The 18,548-nt window shown below is 37.0% G+C and overlaps 1 protein-coding gene across 1 annotated transcript in view; it reads right to left on the reverse strand.

Annotated features, from left to right (window-relative positions):
- CDK8 (cyclin-dependent kinase 8) overlaps positions 1-18,548 on the reverse strand; it is a gene marked incomplete at its 3' end in the record, with an annotated part of 58,999 nt that overhangs the window by 13,398 nt on the left and 27,053 nt on the right. Inside the window, exons 5-7 of the mRNA XM_008938219.1 lie at positions 6,241-6,298; positions 3,335-3,466; positions 1,277-1,420 (exon numbers count right to left, since the gene is read on the reverse strand). Coding sequence (XP_008936467.1) covers positions 1,277-1,420; positions 3,335-3,466; positions 6,241-6,298 — 334 coding nt within the window. The remainder of the gene's footprint in view (positions 1-1,276; positions 1,421-3,334; positions 3,467-6,240; positions 6,299-18,548) is intronic.

The raw sequence follows: 18,548 nt of genomic DNA on the forward strand, positions 1-18,548 counted from the left end.
TACACCCGATCCCAAAGACATGCAGAACTGTTTCAAATACAGCAAGTGTCTGTATTAGAAAAAAAATAAAAACCATAAAATTTGCTGCAATTAAATGAAAAATAATATTTCTTGGTAAGAACCAAAGACCTTCAAAAATCAAATACAGACCATTAGAAAGGATTACTTAAACCAATCAGAAAACAAACAATTACTAGCTAAAATACTTTTTTTCCAAGATAGTATTATCCAGTTACATAAGGTACACAATATGAAACCTGAATGAAATAAGAAAAGGGTAAAATTCTTAAACTAAAAGCAGAAAAGGACAGTATTGCTTAAACAAATAAAATTAAGGGGAATTTTCAAGAAAATAAAAATACTCAATATGCAAAGGAAACACTTCCAGGAATCTCATACAGCATATAGAAGTAACAAAGTAGATACAGAACAATAAAAGTCACAGGGAAAAATAGGAGTCCATTTAATAACAAAATTCTAGAACCACACAGACAAAGAGCACAAAATTCATGTGTCAGAAAGAAGAAAGTCCACCAGAACAGTAAAGAAAAATATTAATAGTGAACAGACAACAGCAGGGAATACAAGCCGTGAAGAGAACGATGACCAAGTAAAAATAGAGCCCCTGCTATTCTGACATCTGCAATCATGTGAACACTGAAAGACAAAGCATTAACTGAAAAGATGCAAGACAGCCTGTAGAAAAACAAGATATGAGCAACACTGAGGGGAAAACGCAACAAGTGATGCCCACATTGTAACTTGTTTTGGTTCATGCAACCAGTTCTGTGTTCTAGTTTGGAATAAAGAAATTTTCTCCGTATCACAAGCTTTCTACCAGGAGAAAACAAAAACTGAAATATCCTCCCCTACTTCCACATGCTATGTTTAATATAGCATGAGTTAAGCATCTGCATAATATCCACTAAATGTGTAGATTTTTGCTTGGTTTCATACAATCATCAGTCACTTTCCAAATCTATAATCAGTACTAAAGAAAGGCAGAAATATTCCTTCTGATTTTTAATCACCCAGTATTAAACATGTTCTTTTAAAATTATAAAACATTGGTTCATATGCAGGCAAAGATAATACTACCATTGATAATATGAAAAATATTTAATATGACCACTAGATTCTAGATTTATAACCCATGAAATAAAGATTGTGTTTGAACAGCTTTGTTGCTTTGATCAGCTGCCACCTTCCTATGCAAAGAAAGCAATACAGATAATCTTTCTTTGAACAGCAGTGATAAAAAAAGTACAGTATGTACCTGCAGGAAATCCCATTACATTGAATATTCTGTCCAGCTGGTCATGGTGATAAGGATTACTAGTTTTGATATCTTCTTGACGACAATGGAATATTGGCTCTGATGTTAGCAGCTCTGCAAATATACACCCTATGGCCCAAATATCTTTAAAAAAGGAGAACAGAAATAAAAAAAATCAAATTAATCTTTCCAAAAGCATCTTGGTGAGGTAGAATGTTAGGGTTTAGCTTCTCAGAGATAAGGTCCCTGCACTGAAAACTGAAAAGTTTCTATTGCAGAAGTGCAACACTCTTCCACTATTTTCCCTTTTAGCTACAAATAGAGGTACACAATTCAGTAACTACACAGGATCTGGCAGTATCATACAAGTTTTTTGTGGGGTTTTCAAGTGTAGTTACAAATTATTGCTTTAAAAATTGATTTAAGAAAAAAAAAAAAAACAAAAAAACCCAAAAAAACCCAAAAGACCAAAGAAAACTACTATTTTACCTGTCCACACACAAAATACAAATGAGGAAAAGCCAACCAACCAATATCTTGCCGTACTGTCCCCAACATGAAATGTGTCCCCTCTCATCAGCCACTGGGTTTAATAAGTTTTAAACGACCCCAAAAATACAAATTCAAAAGCAGTGATACTGGAATCAGACAAATGCTATCTATAAAACCTTGCAGAAAGAGAGAAGAAAATTCATGCCCACATACTTCACCCCTTTTTTTGATAACATTCATTTTTAAAAAAGTTTAACTGTTGTATCCCAATCCGCAAAATCAGATAGCCTGAATTATCCCAGTTGTTTTCCTGATTCTTCTTCTAATATAAACAAATGCAATTTAAAATTTATATAAAGTAATGCTACACTGAACCTTGCATGAACAAGAAAAGATCATGAACAAGGACAAAAACAAATGATGCAGAGAGCATAACCCAGATACTCAGTGTTTTAATACAGTTAGTTTTTATGTGTGCTAAAAAACAAATTATGTACTAAAGGCTATGACCATCCATGCAGTTTCACATGCTGCAAGCAGAAGAAAACGCCAGTGAAGTGAAAGCACATGCAAATATAACAAAAAAAGCAGTTTAAAGGAACGTAGAAATGTGTTTAATATATAAAAGAAATATAGAATTAACAGAAAAGTAAATGAAAATACATTTAAGTCATAAACATTACAATTTTTGACAAAAACACACAACCTTAAAAAAAATAATGGCAACAGTTTGAGGAGAGAACTTCAGGTTGCAGAAAAAGACAACACGTATGCTTGTGCAAGTTAAGTGGAGTGTTGCAAGGGAAGTTGTTTCCCAAAAAATGGTTGCCAGGCTTTAACACATCTGTTAAACCAGCCAGCGAGAGAAAAGCTTCCCAGTCCTCTTCCCTAAGGTCTCTCCCTCCCATGGCAAAGCTGTTCACATCCACCCAAGGTGAATCTCTCTGCAGCCTGTCCTACAGCCACAGCATGCACCAGCTCCTGCTGTCAGTGACCCCTGACCCCAAAATGCCCAAAGCAGAGACTGGCAGAGCAAAGGCAACTGTGCCATCCCAATGCTGTTAATCTCAGACCAGAGAGCATGAATTGAGTGGTCAGGGGGATGTGGCATTGAGCTGATGGAACTATGCCATCCTCAGAGCATCTGTACTCTGTGAGGTTTGGTTTTTTTTGGCTATGCCTGATGCAGTGCCACAGCCTAGCCTGTTACACCACTCTGACCACAGCTTGCTCCTTCAAGCAACTCCTCTTCATGCTTGTGAAAAGCAATTCCTCTTCACGCTTTGTATTGCCTCTAACAACATTTATGAAAGTCTTGTGTGAAAGCCATATGAACTTATATTGCATAACAAAGCATCTGGAGCCAAAAATCAGAAATGTTTCATTCCTATATATAGCCAGAGACCACAGTAAACTAAACAACTTGTCCAAGTTTAATATTTCTTCAAGAAATCAGTAATATACCTTTAACTCAGCTATTGTCCTTTGTACTATTTATCAGCGGTTCAATATTTGGGTATGCTTTACATAAAAACAAATTAGTAAGTTTTCATTTTATTTACTTACCAATAGCTTTGGTATAATGCCTTGCTCCAAGAAGCAACTCTGGAGCTCGATACCAGAACGTTACAACTACTGGATCCAAGTCTGCTAAAGGCTTCAGAGGTGAATTAAATAATCGGGCAAAGCCCATGTCAGCTGCAAAATTCAAAGAGAGATGCTTTGAAATTTGAGGAAAGCTACCCATTTTTTCTTTTCTTTTTTTTTAAACAAAATGATAGGGTTTACTTGTTAGCACTACCAGCACTGCTAAATAAAATGCAAATGCAGACTGCAGCGGAATTCTCTGAGCAGATTTTCTTAAAGCTTTTGTAGAACTTACTGGATGTCTTCACCTATGGAGTATATCATTATAAATCATTACTAACATGAGCCATTTAGAACAAAGAATTAACCATTGTTCTGAAAAAGCGCATCAACTCACTTCTCAGGACATTGGTAAATCCCGACTCTTTTTACCTCATATTCTCTGGTAAAATATTCTATTATTACAGGATGGTCTTTCAAGAAGCAGCATTTTAAATGTGAGCAAAATGCAGGTTCTGCAAAGGTTAGAATGATTTATAATACATACATACACATCACAAAAGCTCCCTCCTCATGAAGTTAGCTGCAGCAAGATTTCCTTCACACAAGCCAACAACTAAGCCTACAGCATCTGCCTCCCTGCTAATTTTCTGCCAAGACATATTTCCAGTATCAAGATACCAGTACTGAATACCATTTAGACTATAATTTTAAAATTCTGTTTGGGGCATTATATCATTTAAAACTGCTTTTTAGAACTGGCAGCATACAACTGCCTAGAAAGCTGTCTGGACTAACAAATTTAAGTGACACAAGAAAAAGCAGGCAGAGACTAAAATATGCACCTTCTCCCACTAAATCGCTTTCCTGACCCATCATTCCCCAAATCCCAAGACAGAGAGACTCTGTGGTGCAGGGATATACACATGCTGAGAAAGACTCAAATGAAATGAGATGAGCAGCCATTCTGAGGGAAAAGGACCTATATGCTACAGCTCACTGGCTGAGGGAAAACAGCAGTGTAAATATGGGTCTCTGACTGGACTACACAATCTTTTTTTTTAATATACATTCCTATTTATGGTTGTTTTAATGCATTTAAAAAGATAACCATTTTACAGTTTTCTACATGAAAATATCAATTACTCAAGAGATAATCGACACCCTAGTAACTATGAAAAATATGAAAAATTGTTGGAAGAAAGTGAATTTATGACTCAAAATGATACAAAAAGCCTATAAAAAACTATTTTAAGTTAAATACCAGTTATGTATTTTTTAGAAAAATTAGTTACAGTGGAAAAGTGGAAGCCCTTGGTATGGCTATAACTTCTGCATTCTTTTCCTGCTGTGGTAATATCTTAAGAAAATAAGAAGGAAAAAAAAGAGAATCTACATTTGATAACACAGTTAGAAATCCAGGGTCCCCCCTCCCCTTCCCCCACTGGGAATGGATGGCTCAGAGGACTGGTGGTCCGATACAGAATCTTTCACCTGTCCATTACCAGAGTCTAACAAAATTTATTCTAATTGTACTAAGTTACTCTCAAATTATTTAAAAACTATAAATTAAGAAATAAATGGGTGGTCTATGTGCAATTACTAGCAAGTAGTTGTGTACAGCAAATATCACCACCACAGTTGAAAGTGAACGTGCCCAGAGGATGACCTACATTCTCAATTTTGGAAGTAACTGCTCCATGAAGAATGAGGTAATAGGAAGAAAGTTTCCCCTCTGCTGTCCATGCTGAACCTGTTTTACATGGAGAACCTCAATCTCCACTGTTAACCTTAAACCTCATAAGGGCATCAAAAAATCCCTTTCAGGGTAGGATCTGCAGAAATGTTCAGCCCTGGCCCATCTGCTCTGTGGGTGTCAAAGGGCAAGGGATAGACAGAGCAGCACTGAACACTCCAAGAAAATCCTACCCCGAATCATTCTACCAGTGATTAACAGCATGGTTCAGATAAACAAAACAGTAAGAGTACAGAGCAACAATGCAGAAGAATAATCTCATAAAAGAAAGCCAGAGGGAAGTGAAAAAGATGAACTAGCTTTAAAAAACCCTTCCAAATGGGGCTGTGTTACCATAACAAGTGTAGGTAGGCTGGGCATTAGTCTGCTGTCAAAGCACTGCCACACTGATGCACAGCCTGGTATAGTTTATTACTGTTAGGCTACAGTTAATTTTTATTTATTTATTTTATTTAAAACAAAGGAAGTTCTACAAATTATCCTCTCACTGTCAACAGTAACTCCCACCAGAAAATGTTACAACAGTGGGGAAAGCATTGAGCCCTTCCTACCCTGCTACATCTGGGTTTGAGCATTTGGCAGTAGCTCTCACTAACCCCTCTGGCTGGATTACTTGTTTTCTGGACATTTAACATCCCTTGCGTTTATCTCCAAGGGACCCATCTACCCTTTCAAGAACATATGGTAGACTAAATGCTACCTTTGATTCCATCATAGAATTTAAGGTTTGTAGTAGTGAGTAGTTCCCTATTTAGAAGAAGCAGCAAGATAATGTCATGGCATTACAGAAGTCAATGGAGGAAACTTCAAAATCCCATTTCTTTCTCCTCCTTTCCCCCTAGCTAGCTGTTGTCTTTACCACCATATAAAAATCCCCCACCCCACACAAACACCCACTTAAACAAAACAATGACATTTCCCACTTTTTATTGATGAGGCTACAGCATTTCATTCTCAGAACTAGTGCGTGGGGCTAATATCAAGAAGCCAGTCACTCAGAAAACAGCATTTAGGCCATGTGCCCAGGCACATACTAGTGTTACAGTGACTACTTTAGGTGGTACAACTGTACCTTCAGAACATTCTAATTTAAATGCTACACTGGGACTTATCAAAGATATAAACATACCAATTTTTACTCTTCCTCGCTCAGGACCTTCACCCATAACTAAAATATTAGCAGGTTTCTGTGGAAAAAAAAATAAATATACAATACATATACCACGATAAACCTAAACAATAGTCTCTGAAAAGTTAGTTAAGCTTTGTTTTGTCAGTTTTAAACCAACTTTGTTTTGATAAAAATGGCAAGTTTCTCTGTCACCGTAAAGCTGTGCAGGGACCCAGACACAGGCTCTCCCTGACTGCACCTTCCTCACGGTTCTTTCCACATTTCTGTGCTCCAGCTCCATGCTCTCTGACTGACACCTTGGTTTCTGTCCTCAACCCCATGAGCTGGCAGTCACGGAGTTGTTGAGATTTCTACCGAAATTGCCCTAGAACCTTTTGGAGGAAGCAGTCCCGTTGCTGCCCAGCACCTGCACCCCCAGCACAGGGACAGGGAGCCAGCTCTACAACACGTTTTGCCCAAGGTCACTAGGCACATTTGCAAACACATTTTGCATAAAAAACACCCGAGTGAGATACAGATTAAACATTACCATATCACTTTATATTGGAAAGAAAAATATCTAAGTTATTGCTGTTTACAAGCATACACCAATTCAGACAGCTGCAAAACTGAAAAACATTTGTCTTTACATCATTTTTCTCTCCGCCTTCCCTTTCTTTCTTTTACTAGGGAGGCGAGTTAAAGGACTGAGCTAAGTTCAGTCAGTTAGATACACAACCACCCACTTATTAATCCTTTATTTTCTGCTGTCCTGTTCTCATAATCTGGTCTCAGCATCTGCAGTCAGAATATTCCTCAAATGCTTATATACATCACTGTTTAGATACATCAAACCTGCAGTGCTTATTTTGGGGGGGGAAGTCAGGAAACTCACAAGTAAAGATGAAAATAGATACTAGACTCATTTTGAAATGGAGTGATTTAGATACCCATTCATACTGTAAATCCTGGACAAAATAATATCTCCCATGCAGTTGTGAACTGTAAGAACTGTAATACAGCTGAGCTTCAGCTCTTGCCTTTTTTTTTTTCCTCCTCTCCTCAGTTTAAATCAATTTGAAGAGAAAAGCACTCCAGCAAGACACTTTAGGCTACTTTAAAGTTAACATCATAAATCTAATATCTTAGTGTGATTTACCAAAACACACGGTCTAGGAAATTCTCAAGTCTTCCTGAATCTATCAGGATCTGGTATAAACACATTCAAAGAGACAAAAGATCACAATTCGATATCAATCTAGAATAAATTCATATTGTGTAAAATACAGTGCAAAAAATAATCCAGAAAAAAAAAATTCCTTGAGAAACCTAACTACTGCTTATAAAAGGCTCCAACATGGATTTCTGAAACTGTACAATCCACATACAAAATACGTAAAAGAAATCTGAGGTATTCCATCTCTTCTCTGAGAGCAGGTTAAAAATGAAAGAAAATGTTACAGCTTGACTGTGATCAAAAAAGGTAATATATATCCCATTACCTTTCCAACAGCAGTAACAACAGATCCAACTTCTGCTGCAGTAGCCCAGTGGTATGCAGGAGAACTTGTGTCCCACATCACCACCCCACCTTATTTTTAATAAAGGCATACACTCCAGGTAAGTACTACTTCAACATAAAAAAAATCCACAGTATGTGGGCACACAGCTCACAAAGCATTCAATTTTGATTGATTGCTTCTAGAGAAGTCCTAGAAATAAACAAGCAGCATAAGTCTTTAAATTCAGAGTTCATGTTGAAGTTTAATGCAATTCAAACTGCAAGGTAAGAAATTACAATTTCACCACATAAACCATTCTACTGCTATGCTGTGACTCCAAGAAAATATGCATATCTTTTGCAAAAGCTGCTTCAATGTATCTGGGGTGTTAATAAGCTACATAGATAATCAATATTTTTTGAATTAAAGATACGTTACACAGGCACTAAAATTATTCAACAAAATAATGCAGTGACCTGAAGTATAATTTCCCCCCCTGAATTTTAATAGGTTGATAATACTTTACAAAAATGCTTGTAACATCTTCATGAGATTTTACCTTAAAATATCTTACTAATTGGACTTTGATAGAGACAAGGAGCCATATTCACACAAAGACTCCATTACGCCAAATGATTAATCAGCACAGCACTGGGTCACAATTCCTGCCCCAAAGATCTTCTACCCTAAGTTCAAGATAGATACAGATGAGAAGAGAAAGCACAAAGAGATGAGACAGTACTGGTTAGACAGTACTGGTTAGCAAAGTAAGTAGCAACAGCTTAATGCACACTCAGATTGCTAAGATTGTTTTTCCTCTCAGGACTTACAGAAAATGGTTAAAAATACAGACAATTTAGAAATCCGTGTAGGAGTCTTCTAAAGCTGCAAAATGAAAAAAAGCCCACTCTCAGTTTATCTGGAATCACCATTCATAACAGTTGACCTTCTAGAGTCAAAGGCCCTTCACTGAAACAGCTCTGTTTGAAACAGAAGATTCATAGTACAGACAAAGATATTTAGATGGTCACGCCACCATAATGATCCAATAAAGATTTAAAAAGACAAATTTAAAATCAGAGGTCTTATTCTGAAGGTTCCCATTCCTGAAATCATTGCATTAGTAGCCTGGAACAACATCATTAGCTGGAAGAGTTTTCCAAGCAAGATCATTAATCGGTATTTAAATTCAACAGGGGAATATCTATCAGAAAGTAGTATAGGGACAGTATAGGTGTTTTGATGACTCCCTAAGAAACATTCAACTCTGATAACAAAACTCTGAACACTGCTCATAGATTTTTGTAAGATAACTTTGTCTTAAGTCTACCATCTGGAAGGAGGAAAAAAAAACACTGCACCCAATCCCCACCAAAAAAATCCCCCCAGATTTGTCTCTGACAAATTCAGCTGGTTACATATTAGAAATCTATTTGCACAGAAAAAATAAGCAGTCATTAGAAACCTAGACAAACTTCAGCTGCATTTGTAAAATTGCAATTTAATTATCTAGAAAGAATGAAAATTTAAAGTGCTCATTCAAATCACTTGGGCTGAGCAAAAAAAATATTTCAGCAATTTTTATATTATGCTCTGAAATCACATTACTTTAAAACAGCTATCTTTTCTTTAAAAAAAAATTCATCATTTGTCGTTAAAGTCACTCATTTTTGTTCTAATAGATCACATTTACTTATACTGTCAAGTAAAACAATTTGCTCGTGCCAAAACAAAATGCAAATGAGAAAGCTGTCACAATCGTAAAGGGAATGTGAAGAGCCATGCAGCCGTGTCCAGCCGAATACTTCAGAGACCACCAAAACTTTCCAAACCCATAGAACCAACTGTAAGAATAATCACCCTTCCCACCCCTGCAACAGAGGAATAATACAGTCACATGGAAGAATGGCCTTGTGACCATGGCACAGCACTAAATCTTGTCTTGTCCTAGATCTGGCTTTGTAGGACTCCTTACATGATTCCTACACAACTTCTAATCTTGTGCATTAAATCACTATTGTTACTGAAGAGAGAACAAAGATCCTCACTGAAATACTCTGAGGTAGTTCTAATTTAATCATTACTTGCCAAGTGCAAACAGAAATCCTAAGAAGCACACTAAATTGAAATAAAGGAGTTAAAAAAACAGAGGCTCTACCAACAGGCTCATAGATCTCCCTTCATCCATCTGCCTGACCCAACACACGGTACTGCCCTCTGTTCACACTGCTCCTGAAGTCTCTGAGAATGACGGCTGCACAATTCCCAGACAATCTACTCTCTTTTGGTCTTGTCTAACTGCATTGAATTTCCTTTCCTTCTACCACAACAAATGATGATACTCCCATTGCCTCTTCTCTTACATATCAGCAGAAAGAGTGAACAACCACTCCTTCACTCTAAGGACTTCTGACACTTCTGGAGTTCTAGGTCTCTTTTCAGTCCTATCATCTATATTAAAAGAACTCTTCTGCTCAGTGTTTCCTAGCAGGTTGGGTTTTTTTTCTGGATGTACAATCATTATTGTTGCTTCCCCCTGGCTGTTCTGCCTTGGGCCACCTCTTTGAACTCAAGTGCTCCAAAATACACACTGCTCCTGCTGAGGCTTCTCTAACACTAGGTACAGCAGACAGATTGTTTCATGTGCCTTGCACAGCATCTTCTACTTTACACAATCCCAGTATGGTACCTTGTTTTGCCTCACTCTGTAAGGCTATTGATTCATGTTAAGGTTATAAGCCATGCACTTTCTTCACATCTTTTCTGCAGGACTGCTACTTTCTTTTTTGTTTTTAAATATTCCGTTTCAAAAAACATTGCAGTCACATACTGTTTAACATACACTGAAAATGTTTGTGTTCATTCAGAGGGGAAACTCAGACTTTAGAATTTATCTGGTGTTCTATTTTGAAAACAAAGATGCAAGCAACATGAAAATGATACCACTCTACCTCTTCATGAGATGTAGGAAAAAAAACCAAAACCATTCCTGTTGCTCACAGCAAGTTATTCACAGAGGTGGGAGATGACTGTAGTTAAAGAACTAGATTTATTCTGTGTCCACACATTAGATGTCTGGGAATCACAGGACATTTTGTCATGCTCCAGGAAAGGCATTCTGCTGTTGGGTCCTCCTTCCATTAAGTTCTACTCATCAAAGCAGTGAGGAAAAAAACTGGCATTTTTGGGCAGCTTAGCCTTTGTGATCTTTGAGACTTAGCAATTTTAGCATCAAACCAGGTCTGTAGGAACTATTACTCCCCATAGTTTTTGCCACTAGGCTCTTTCTGAACTCTTCAGTTTTCAAAGGTTGCTTTTAAACATACCTATCAATGAGTATTCAAAATTCCTTTTCCTAATTGAAAAAAAGTATAACATAGGTTTTCATTTTTTAAAAAAGCAGTTTAACAAGTTAAACAATACTTTAACAGCTCTAGGCAAAGTCTTTTTATCCCTAAATGATTTTGCTTTCACAGTCATGGCCTCAATGACTTCACTATGATTTAGAATCATAGTGGATTATGTTAATATTTTAGGCTTCAAGTATTATACTAAACAATACAGGAACAGATTCAAATGCACTACTTCACAATCATACAAAAAAAAATCATCTTCAGCTGTATGCAAGCAAGTGCTTGAGAAGCATGTAACATGAATAAGTTAAGAATGTCTTGCTGTGAAGTTTGTAATGCAATGGCTTGGAAAAAAAAGGTTTTGGAAGACAACTGCAAGGGCTTACCACGTTGTAGCCTGCTCAGAGCAGCACATCTGTGACATAGAAGTAAAAATCTTAATGTATTTATGTAGTTTATCACTTCCCAGAGAGGTTCCTCTGAGAAGAAAAACTGCAGCAAAAACCTACTAGCCTTCAGCTAGCCTATCAAAATTCACACCCCATCTCAGAGTCTATGACTCACAAAACATTTATGCTTCTTAAGCTACAGCTGCCTTTACAATCTCCTTGACCTTAAGTAATCATAACGTACACCAAAAGATTTCCTTATTATCAAGGTGGGATGTTCCCCTATGACATACTTAGGGATTCAAACTGACTTGCCTGGAACATTTTGTGGTTAAAGAAAATAACTCCCTTTCCACTTTGAACAGAACTGACAACTTCAATGTTAAATAGTACTGTAGCACCATGAAAGTTTTGATACAACCATATTCAAATGATATATCAGCACTTTTCTGAAGGTAATGCATTTCCCTGAATTCAAACATGTGTACATTCACAATTAAGATCATTTCAGCTGCATTTATTAACTGACTTGGAGTTTTAAAATAAATTATCATCAAAAGACCACTACAAACACAGGTGAAGACAATGGCCCCTCCAGAACTCAACATGTATTAAGTCTAAACATTAAAGTCTTCTTTTTTATTAAAAAGCATGTGAATAGTGAAAAGCACTAGAAGTATTTTTTAAAATCTATTTTAATACTTCATGTTAATTATCTTCTTAGAAAGAACATCTCAAAGCTGTTTAAAAAAAATATATCAAGTATCTAAATTAAAAAAAAATCATTAAACCCAGGAACTGTTAAAATTACCAGTAACAGCGAAACAAACCCAAACCCCTAAATTATCAAAGCACACATGCTCAAAAATTTTAAAAGTACAGAAAGTATTTGGATAGAGGGATGCCATGCCTATGCCAGGGAGGCCTTCTGCTAGTTACCATCACCATACTTTATCTCTGCTGCAGCCTGATGAAAGCTGTTTGCCTCACTATTATATTTTTATGCTCTGAACACACTCCAAGATCTCCTTTCCATTGCTGTCACTCAATTACTGCCAATCTGGGGCAATGTACCTCATTAAAGACTATGTAGCCTAATACACAGGCTTTTCTATCACTTTCATTTGGAACTGACTTCAAGTTGAAAGGGAAAAAAAAAAAGAACTATACTTTTCAGGCCAACTCTCCCACTCCCTAAAAACGTGCATCAGGACAAACTGCAGAGTATGACTTTCTGTTTTAAGACTCCAGGGAAGGAAAGGTAGATATCACAGAAAAAAAATATATTATAGCAGCAAAATCTACCACATCAAATATAATTAAAATGTAATTAAAAAGTATAACAACAAACATAATAAAAACAATCTTGCAGAAATATACTTCCTGTGGGTTTTGCTACACAAGCAATTACTCTGCGCATAGACCAGGATGTGTCTGGATTCTGTGGACGCATCAGAGCAGGATGAAGTGCCAGAAGAGAGTGTGCACTGAAACACAATGTTTTAGGTACTACGTTACTCCAGATCTAATTCCATTCTCCTTTTTTTCAGCTGAGAGTTCTGTCACAAGTGAGGATTTTGAATGGCTAATCATAACACAAAGTGCCATTTGTGTTAGCTCGTTTTTGTTGAAGCAGCTTCCACAGATTGACAGGCATGCAGTAGCACTGTAATCTCATACTTCCTAATACTTTCACATTAAGGAAGAAACCTGTCTTATTTACTCTTTGGTTTGCATGCAGTTGTGGTAGCCCACGCCCAAACAGCCCCATTTTGGTTTTGTTTTTCATCTAACTAGTGCTCTCATCACTTCTGTATCACCCTACTTGTGTTGACTAATACATTACTCCTGTTCTGGATGAAGAAGAAAAAAAAAAGGGTGAAAAGCCTATTAAATTTATTACTATGCACTTTCCAGTGGTTGTCTGGGCTTTGTTCATGTTTACTTGTTAAAATACCTTAGTGCACAGAATGAACACAGTATTTCAAATAATGCCCCAAAGATTGTGTTTTGTATCACTCATGTTCAAAGCAACTCAGATGAAATTGGGAGTTCAGACAGAGTAAGCTTTAATATGGGATAAGTGAGCCCTGTTTCTAAGAGGAATTTTTCACAGACTACTTCAAACCTGCCCAGATTTAGAGTCAATCAAAGGACTCTTTCATTATCTTTTCCTTTATAATATGAATATAGATCATTCATACAGATCATTGCAGTTTCTTTCTACACCAGGATTCAGACAAAACAATTATTATGGACATTTCCTGTATTTTGAACAATTTATACTCCTGTCTTCCACAGCATTTTACACAGTGCTAAATTTGCTGCAAACTTAGCATGCTATTTAGTACTAAAAACCCAACAAAATTAAACTGCAAATTACACACAAGTGTTCCTAAAACCATACTCTAGGGATTTTACTAAATCCTATTGCAGGGTTTTTATTGACTAAGCTTACTTCAAAGGTACATTTATGATCAAACAACTTCGGGTCCTCCATACTCCTCTCATGTCAGAACCAAAAGTTCTGTGGATACTTTTTCCATCTGGCTAGTACAGCTTCTTACCTTTACAATAGGAACTAGGTCAGGAGTTTATAGAATGCCTTTCTTTACCCTGTAGAAGTCATACCTCTCTCTGTTTCTTCATCTGGATACTAGAGTTATCTCACCAGCTGACCTATCTCTACTCTGTGGCGATGGGCTGAGACGACTGAGTGAGCCTTCAAACAGTGAGGGATTACTCACACTACTCTCCAGCACCTTAATTGGGTATCCGGCCACCTCGCAAAGTCACTACATTAAAAAAAAGACTAGTAGCAAAAGAACGAGTTTAAAGCCACAGAGAGGAAAAATCTATTATAAGACCACCCATCAGTTAATGTATTTGCATCCCCAAAATTTCACCATATTCAGGCAGGACTTTTGTTATTAAAAAGATAAAAACAGAGGCAAAGTACTTAAAAGAAAACCCTCATATTTATACAGATGGATGTAAAAATTATCTATATATCAAGTATCCATATATGAATGATATTCCTCAATATATTACAGCCATATAATTTCTCATTACATCATTCTACTTCAGTTATCAATCTACTTTAAGTGCCCTGAATTTTAAAATAGTCAAAATATTTCTATGCTTCAATTAACAGTAGCAAAAATATTTTATTAAATCTGAATTTGACAAAACAGCATCTTATATATAAAGAATGGTAGCTCTGCAAGTGTGTATCCTGCTTCCCAAGAAGTGCAGAAGTTAAGAGAGTCTGACAGAGTAACTACACTTGCTAGGAAGTTATCTCCTATGCAGTATTCAAAAATTCTCAGCTACTGAAACCAGAAGAAAGCAGAATACTTTCTAATATTTTCTATATTTCACAGCTATCTTGCACTGAAACTTGCAAATCTTCATTTTTGTTATGAAGCCAGTGGTCATCTGGCCACCATTCTGTACAGCCAACAGCTACATCCTGCTGCTGCTGTTGTTGCTCCTCCTCCCATTCTCTCCCATTTTTGGGGCTGCTGGACAGAACGAAGCTAGTACAGCCTTTTTTGTCTTTCTGCATTGCTACATATTCCTCCTGCCCCAAATTAAATGAGTCTGCTGTAGGATTCTCCCTACCTTCATTCAAGATCCTGGAGGAGAAATACATTACAATTTTAAAACAGGCAGTGCCTTTATGAGTACTCTTCATAGTTAACAGGAGTTGTTAGCAAACTGGGCAGATTTAACCTTACAGGCATCAAGATTTTGCAGTCCTATTAAGGGGTGAAGGACACTTGAGGTTTCAATAATTCCAGTAAACACCAAAGACATGAAATCTTTCTTAAGAGTTTTCCCAATTTTTTTTTTTTAATGTTATTTTTTAAAATCTTTCACATGTATTATTAATTGACTTGTCCTCATTTTCATCCTGGAATCTTGCACTCTGCAGCACATTAACACAAGGACGTGTCCTCTGATGGCTGCAGCTCATGAAGCCTGTGTCCTCAGCACCTAAATCTTCCTCCTGTGTTTCTCACTGCACTTATTCCAACTCTCTCCTACGCTTTTCTGTCCCACATCCAGAATCCTCAAGCTCCTTTCCCATCTGCCATCTGTTTTGATGACCAAGCATAGGCGGCCAGTGGAGAGAGGCATGCGCTGTGAGTGACCAGTGAACCAGTTTAGAGTGATTCCAATGCTTCTTCTGTCGGATAGTTCTGCAGCAGATTAAGTGAAAAGTATCCATAATCATGTAATGTAACTTCTCCACATACTCACCTGTGTTGTACTCATTTGTCCCCAAGACATCTATCTGGTGGTTAAATAAGCAGCCTTACTTTCCCCATTTCTTTTTCATACCTGGTACCTCACTGGCTATAAACTCCATATTTGGAAATTTTATCTGCATTTCCTCTAGGCAATAACAGTCTAAGAGTAAGTCTGCCTAGGCTTGGTCACATTATTGGCATGGTAAATTAGCAAAGGTCTTCTAATAACATATAAATTGCTCCACCTTGACCTTCCATTTAAACTGTGGACAAAGACTGTGTTTACTGTAGCTTCAAAACAGGGTACACATTCATGAATAGAGCAAAAAAAGTGTTGACATTATCACTGCCATTGTATATGACAACATTGTGGGACATAGCTTTTACCACCACAGAGAATTAATTATTTTCAGATTTATTTGTGAAAAAAGATACCAAGCTAAGAAGCAAGAAAGTTACTGATAAACTAAATTTAGGTTTGAAGAAACAAAACAGAATTCAGTACACCAGACAAGAAGATATAGTCACACCTTCTGGAAACATCTGCAGAAGATAATGAAAGGCTAAAAACCATTACTCATCATTCTGATACTCAGATAAGGTTGGACTTGACAATCAAGTAAACGGGACTTGGAATAAAACTGTAGTATAAAAGACAGATTTGGAAAATGTTCTTGAAATTGTGAGATTTCTGACCTTTCCTTGCAACTCTGTTTTCATTTGAATCAAGTTTATAAATGAGCTTTTTGCTTGCAGTCAGAAAAATATTTACTGGAAGTTTCTCTGTTCAGCACTTTATCTTACTACAAATAGGAATGTAACAGTATTGAGTAGTAAAAGATTGCAAAGAACTTGTAGGATTGGTTTCCCATTTTTGAAAGACACTGTTTGCTTGGATAAAAAAAATTATTTTCAGGTGTATCTGTTGGTCTCATATTATCATACATTTTGGAGTTTTACTGTATCCTTTCACAATCCTTACTTAAAACTTGTTACAATACCTTGCATTTGCTTGTAAAATCTGAGATTAAAGATGATCAACATGTAAAAAGCTATAACAGGTTATATTAATATTCAAGACTTGCTTAAATAGAGATGGTCTATACGTTAAAAAAATATAAAATCTGCTCAGCATCTTTAAAGATGGCCAGTTTACAAAATCACCATGAAGTCTTGTAATGAAGACCAAATTTAGCACAATAGGAATAGCGTTCCAGCTAAGAATAAAAGATGAAGGACTAATCCAAGAGAGGACTAAAAATACAAATCTCTGTAACATTTTAATCCCATAGAATCGACATTTTTTTTTAATCTCTCAAGAATTTACTATCACTTTCTGGAGATACTGTGGTTACAGAAGCACTCCATACCCAAAGCTGGTGACAGTTTGATGATCCATTAGAAATATATCTTACATTTTACAACCACACAGCTTCTGAAAAAGCTTCTGGAAATACATTATCTTTTTTCCTCAGGAAAAGAAAATGGCACCATGTCCTCCCTGGCACCATGCTGCAGTCAAGAGGCAGCACAAAAATGTCCTCTTCCACTGAAAAGGTTTTGTATGTCACTGCTTTCTTCACATTGTTCCTTATTCCATAAGAGCTATTTAATCTTTCCCATTCTTCTTACATCTACTCTTACTGCCCATTCCAGTTTCCCTTCTATTGATTTGTCCTGAGGTGGATTTTAGATTTTGAAAAAGCAGCAATTGAATATTCTGAGACAGATCAAATGGTTAAGAGACCACATTCACAGAATGGCTGAGGCTGGAAGGCAGCTCTGGAAATCACCTACCAATTTGCTGAGGGCGTGCTCTGTTCCACTGCCCAGGTTATTAATGATGCTAAACAGCACTGAACCCAGTATCAGCTCTTGGGACACTCTATAGGAGACTGGTGTCCAGCTTAACTTTGTGACACTAATCACAATTCTCTGAGCCCATCAACTCAGCCAGTTTTCAACCCACCTCACTTCACTGTGAACTTACTTAGTCTGTACCTCTTTAGATTGCCTGCAAAGATGTTAACAGGATGCAGTGTTGAAAGCCTTACTAAAGTGTAAGCAACATCCACTGCTTTTCCTGCATCCATCAAGCTAGTCACTGAAGGCTTTCAGATTGGGTAAGCACTATTTCCCTTCATAAATCCATGCTAACTACTCCAAATCACCTTTATGTCTTTCAACTGTTTGGAAATGGCATCCAGAAGGATTTGATCCATCACCTTCGCTGTGATCAAGGCACGAGTGACTGGCATGTAATTTCCCTCCTTGCCCTTCTTGACAACTGGAGTATTTGCTTTTTTCCTCTCATAAACCCCCGTTGTTGCTCTGATCTTTCAAAAGAGAACAGCCTCAGAATGATGTGCTTATATGAAGCAAATGATTTTATGTATCTCTACAGGCTTCTCCTTGGTGAATTAGAGATCTCTAAGCAGTATGTGTGCTACTTTTCTGACTGGAAGGCTAATAGCACTGCAGCAACACACTCTGGATTTCTAGCTTCACGTCTGCAGTTGTACAACGTCAATAGGCACTACTCAATCAGGAGCTTGACCTAACAGCTCACTGCCAACAACAACATCCAAGAAGAAACCAAGCCAAATGGATTCTCACTGGCACAGCAGTTCTTAAAAAAAAAGGGGGAGGGAGGTGGGGAGACTGTTTGGGTTTGATGTTTTTCTGTTTTCTCATGGTGGGGATTTTCATTTGTGTTTGGTGGGTTGTTGATTTTTTTTTTTTTAAAGTCACTGGCATGAGCATCAAATACTTAGCTTTGCAGTCTCTTCTGACCATTTCTGCACTTTGATAAGTTACTGGGGTTAG

Source organism: Merops nubicus, unplaced genomic scaffold (genome assembly GCF_000691845.1).
Source record: "Merops nubicus isolate BGI_N331 unplaced genomic scaffold, ASM69184v1 scaffold4294, whole genome shotgun sequence".
NCBI classification, from domain to species: Eukaryota; Metazoa; Chordata; class Aves; order Coraciiformes; family Meropidae; genus Merops; species Merops nubicus.